Source organism: Oryzias latipes, chromosome 17 (genome assembly GCF_002234675.1).
Source record: "Oryzias latipes chromosome 17, ASM223467v1".
Lineage (NCBI taxonomy): Eukaryota > Metazoa > Chordata > Actinopteri > Beloniformes > Adrianichthyidae > Oryzias > Oryzias latipes.
This window is the reverse complement of record NC_019875.2, coordinates 29,468,664-29,473,896: the sequence shown is the minus strand read 5'-3', so window position 1 is coordinate 29,473,896 and position 5,233 is coordinate 29,468,664. Positions and strand designations below refer to the sequence as shown.

At 46.6% G+C, this 5,233-nt stretch overlaps 1 protein-coding gene across 2 annotated transcripts in view; it reads left to right on the top strand.

Annotated features, from left to right (window-relative positions):
- The window catches only part of LOC101162075 (EMILIN-2), a 20,044-nt gene extending 15,943 nt beyond the window's left edge, over positions 1-4,101 (top strand). Inside the window, exons 5-9 of one of the 2 annotated variants that reach the window (XM_023965198.1) lie at positions 756-1,076; positions 1,705-1,764; positions 2,115-2,174; positions 2,259-2,396; positions 3,510-4,101. In XM_023965198.1, the coding sequence (XP_023820966.1) occupies positions 756-1,076; positions 1,705-1,764; positions 2,115-2,174; positions 2,259-2,396; positions 3,510-3,850 (920 nt within the window). In that variant the 3' untranslated portion in view covers positions 3,851-4,101. Of the gene's footprint in view, positions 1-755; positions 1,077-1,704; positions 1,765-2,114; positions 2,175-2,258; positions 2,397-3,489 lie in introns of both variants that reach the window. The other variant, XM_023965199.1, reaches the window with a different exon arrangement.
- Positions 4,102-5,233: the final 1,132 nt, after the last annotated feature.

The window sequence follows — 5,233 nt, the reverse complement described above, 5'->3', positions numbered from 1 at the left end:
GATAGATATCAAGCCTCTAAAAGAGTTTTAAAGAAAAATGAACAGAGGAAACGCTAAAGTAGAAACAAAAAGCTTACAAAGGTTTTGAAAGACTAAGGATTAAAAATCTCGACAGATTAGCCGTCATTCATTCAGCAAGTGCAGCTAAAGAAGAGAAATCCTCAAACTTTGTATAATTTCCAGATTAACCAAACCAGATTTAGTGTAAATGAAGAGAAGCCTTTTCTAGAGCCAGCATGGCTGTCAGTGCTGATCTGAGGCAGTCTTCTCCTCTGATGTGGAACTCCTTCTGCTCTGCGGTCGTCGTTGGAGGCGGAGCCTCTCGTTAGCCTCTAACCTCATTAAACGTCTGATATTTAGGTTGACATTTTCTGGACACTCTAATTGTGTTATTTAAATACAGAAATCCATTCGACGCCCGACTGAAAGCGGCTGTTTGTCCTCAGGACGTTCTTCAGGCCGACTTTAGCGGTGCAGCTGATGTCTATCTGTGCCCACGGGGGTTCCGCCAGGCCACCGCCGCCGCCGTGCAGCCAAAAACTCATTTCTTTGACCGTCCCAATTTGCTTTCATGCAGGGTATTAAAGCTGCAGGGAGGTCAGCACAGATTTGGGCCGTCGTTCGATTGCTGATGCTTAAATAAAGGTTCATACGAGATTGGAAGGGCAAAAATGTTTGTTTGAGGCTCGCAGCTGTGTTTGTGGGCGGGACTCTTGAGTTCTTTCAAGTTTGTTTGTTTGTTTGTCCGTCCACAGGAACGGACCTGAGACCGGACAAGCCGGTCGCTTCTTTCCCAGATCCGACTAAAACCAGAACCAGAATCCAGCAGATCCACATCCCCATCATCCTCCCGCCTCAGCCGTCCAATCCTGGCCAACCTGCCCAGCCCGCGGTCAACGTGGTGAAGATCAGCCCGCCGAGCGACCCGTCCAAAGCCCGGCAGCCAGTTCAGTCTGTGAGGCCCGTGGTGGAGACGGGGGAGGCGGGACCCCCCGGGTACATCAGCCGGGTGACGGTGCGCAGAGGGTCCGAGGACTCGGCTAGGAAATCTGTCAAAGGCTTTGCAGGAGCTCCAGGTCAGGAATTTTCTACCCATTTTCTGGATTCAAACCTTTAAGATCTACTGGAATTTGGTTCTTTTATCTTGTTTAAAACCTTTCTTTTTTTTTAGCAACAATGGGTTAGTTTCAGTAAAAGTCATGGAAAAAAGATGCTAACTTGATGGGTTGAAATGTTAAATTCCTCACCTTGTTCACAGTTTAATTGTCCCTGCAATTATAATAAAGTCTCTAAAACTAAAAAAAACAATAAAAAAATGTCTTTGATCTCCAGAAAAGCGGTTTTGCACAGATTTGAGGGGTTCTGACTTGACCGCACTGCAGCGTCCTGAAAATAGAAAGAATTTTGTTTCACTTCGTATCTTTCATAAAATAAAAACCCAGAGAAGAACACCACCACATAGACTGAAATCTGATTTTATTAACTTTCATTTCCAGCACGAGTGCTTTGATTTGGTTTCATTTTGTCTTTATTTCCCATGATCCTTCATGGAACATCCAAAAACTGAGGAGACAGAAAGGCTTTTAAACGGATTTAAATGAAACTTCAATCATTGATGCTGCATCCTAATCTTTAAGCTCCTCCCCCTTCTGTGTTAAAAAGCCTCAACCTTGAGAGGACAATAAAAGGGCTTTCTCTTCCCAGGATATCTTCCTCCTCCTCCTCCTCCTCTGCAGCCGGCGTGGTACAAACCTGACGGCAGAGGTACTCCGGCTCCCACCTTCATCCACAGTTTGCCTTTCATATCAGCAGAAAACCGTGAAATGGGGTGAATAGTGAGCATCCTGGGAGGGCGAGGGGGGGGGGTCTGGCTGTTTGGTTGGAGAAAGTGTGGGAGGATTGTGGAAGAGTTTCAGGATTGCGAAAAGAACTTTTGACTCTGGGTGATGTGGAAACATTTCAGGGTAAAAGTGAAGGGATCAACTTCTCTTTGCAGTCTCTAAAAACGTAGGAGCTGCCAGATATTGCATAAAGAAGCGATGTGTGAACAGAAAGATGTACTTTTCACCCCACTGGGGCGTCAATAAATCTACAGCCAGTTCTCTGTCTTGCAGCTATCGGGGCAGCGAAGGTCCTCTGGACGCCGGTGCATCAAGCTCCCCCCGTCTCTCCCGGTTAGACCGATCTGATGCTGGGTTTTGGCTCAGACATCCGTCACGTTTACAGTTTGTCATAATTTGTGTTTTCTCTCGTCTCAGTGGCCGACGGCGCCTTCGCCGACCCCGTCTCCTTCTCCGTTGGTCTCACTCAGCAGCCCCCCTTCACGGGAGATTTTGGTTTCATCCGCTTCAACAGGGTGCTGGTTAATGATGGCGGACACTACGACCCCCACACAGGTACCCCGCCCCTCAAAAAAAAACAAAAAAAAAACAAAACGAAAACAAAACAAAGATGTTTGAGAAGTGAAGGAGGGGTTTCCAAAGTTCAACAATAAAACCAAACGTTGGATTTCTATGCAAACATGATGCATTGTGGGAAATGTAGGCATGTCAGATACATATTGGAAATATTAATCCACTGAAACAAATCCCTCCCCCTCTTTTCCTCTGCGTCAAAAGGAGAACAGAGGCAATGGAAAGAATTACAATAAAACCCCTGAAATTTTTGCCTTTCCTAAAGCGAATCGCAGAAATAAAGGTCATCCTATACGTCAACCATCTACCAAATCCACACGCAACCCTGGAGAAAAGAAACTCCCCGTTTGTCAAAAGTCTTTTCTTCTCCTTTAAGTTTGCCGTAAAAAGTGGCTACCTCTGATTTCCAGCAGCAGCTAAGTTCATTTGTGGAGAAATAAAAGCATCTGTGACGCTCCTCGGCTTTAGCGGGGAAACCCGTGGGAGCGTCCACATCCTGACAGCTTCTCCTGGTGACGCTCGTCTGACCCCTGCTGCAGGCGGGACGGGGCCTGTCGGGTCTGGACGCCCCTGACGTAAACCAGCGGTTCAGCTTCAGAATTGTGGGATTGCATCATAAACCGCTCCCTTTGCCAAAGGAGGTGTCAAAGGAACCGCCACACCTTTTTTGGGGGAATCAGACGGATCCCAAGTCTCAGTATAAAAAACCAAATACTTTCGGGGTAAATTCTACCCTAACCCTTGTGCTATCTTGTGGGGTCCAGATGACCCCACTTCCAACGTTAACCTGCCTCGGAGGCAGGTTAACGTTGGAAGTGGGGTCATCTGGACCCCACAAGATAGCACTAGGGTTAATCAATAACAAACGTATTCCCTTAACTCAATTTAGGGGTTCATCTGATTTTAGGTGAGCTGGTAATCGTTAAGGCCGTGATTTTTTTAGTCGTTAGCGAGTCGGAATATTGCAGAAGAGATTATGGGATCAGTCACAGTGTATTTAAGGGAGGGGGGTGTCAGGGTTTGTGGCGTGACAGACGTGAAGACTCGTAAGGAAGCTCCCCCTTTTCATCCGCAGGGATATTCTCGGTTCCACAGGACGGCCGCTACCTGGTTTCGGGCCTTCTGACGGCGCAGCGCGGCGAGCGCTTGGAGGCCGTGCTGTCCGTGTCCGACCGCAGCGTCCAGAGGCTGCGGAGCTCGGAGGCGGCGGGGGCCTGCAGCTGCGGGGGCTCCGTGTCCTTCAGCCTGATCCTCCCACTCATGAAAGGAGACCGCGTCGGTCTCCTGAGGACGGGCGGCGAGCTGGCGACAGGCGAGGCCCGGGAGATCCTGTCCACCTACAGCGCCGTCTTCCTGTACGCCCCCCAGGCCAGAAGATAGCTGCAGCTGGGGGGGGGGGGCAGCAAGGACTCATTTGGAAGCAGCTTTTTGACTGATTTGCATTGAAGCAGCTATTTATCAGTAAACGTCAGAGAAACTCTTCACCTATATGTTCAGTTTGTATGCAAAACACACATACTAATATATTTGGATCTATTGTGAATGTCTGTAAAACTGTCAATGTACAGAACCATTGACCCTCAGTGGAATTATTGTGGGAAATAAACGGATGAACCAATAAAACACAGGAGATTCTCTGAAAATGAATGAATGCACAGGAATAATAAACTCACATTTGGGAAATAAAGAGGTTTTTTTTAATTTAAGTTGCAAACTTTGCCGAGTTTCACTCAAATGATTTTACAAAGTAGGCATGTGTTTTAAATAAATATATCCCAGAGATTTTCAGTATTTTCCAAAGATAAACATGAAGCTGTCACTCAGCTCATCCAACTTTTACAGAGCTATCCGATTCATTCTAAATGAACTATGACCTCAACTGACCTGGTCATAAACCTAGAAAGTCTAACGTTTTGTCAGAATTCCATAAATACTCCCCGGTTTGTGAACCATCACCATTTTTTTCAGGGTCTACAAATGTACAATTTTAAAAATTTTGTCACTAGCAATTTCCCATTAGTCCCTGTGAAGAACTAGTGTGCTCCATTGATTCTAAGAACTGGACTGAGTGACTCCTCCCCCTGGTGTTCCAAACAGGAAGTACCCGCTGGCTCCCAGAAGCCAAAATCTCATAAACTCCTATAGAGTTAGTCAGCCATTTATCTTTTTTTCTTCTTCTTTGGAACAGTGGTTAGCGCTCTAGCCCCACAACAATAAGGCGCCGGTTCAAATCCCAGCTGGGAGCTTTCTGTGTGGAGTTTGCATGTTCTCCGGCTTCCTCCCATCATCCACAAACAGGTGAATTGATGACTCTAAATGGCTGTGAATGTGTGTGTCCATGGGTGCGTGTATAAGTGATAAAGCGGCTTTATGAAAATGGATGGATGTTTTTGATAATGCTCATTTTTTCCCCCAAAATGTTATTGAAGTGAAAATCCTTCAAGGTGTAAACTGACCAATCGGCTGCCTTAATAAAAGTAGGCGGAGCCTGCTAACATTCAGACCGTTTCACAGATTTCGTGTTGCCCGCCTTTAAGCAGTAGAGGGTGTGGACTTCCAACAAGCTCACTCCTAATTGGTTGGTAGTGGTTGCCATAGAAACCATGACTGCTCACCAACGGCATCTGGTTCCAATCCCGTGGCGGAAAAAATGGCCACTAAATTGGCGTGATTTGGTTGGAGCCACACATGCCCAACGTGAGTCTGGAATACCTGCAGTGGCTAATAGGTGATGTTGGGAAAAGTTTAGACGCCCCCACCCCCAAATTATTTGACTTGAGTGGTAAAACAAGAAAAGAAAAAAACACGCCACACACCAA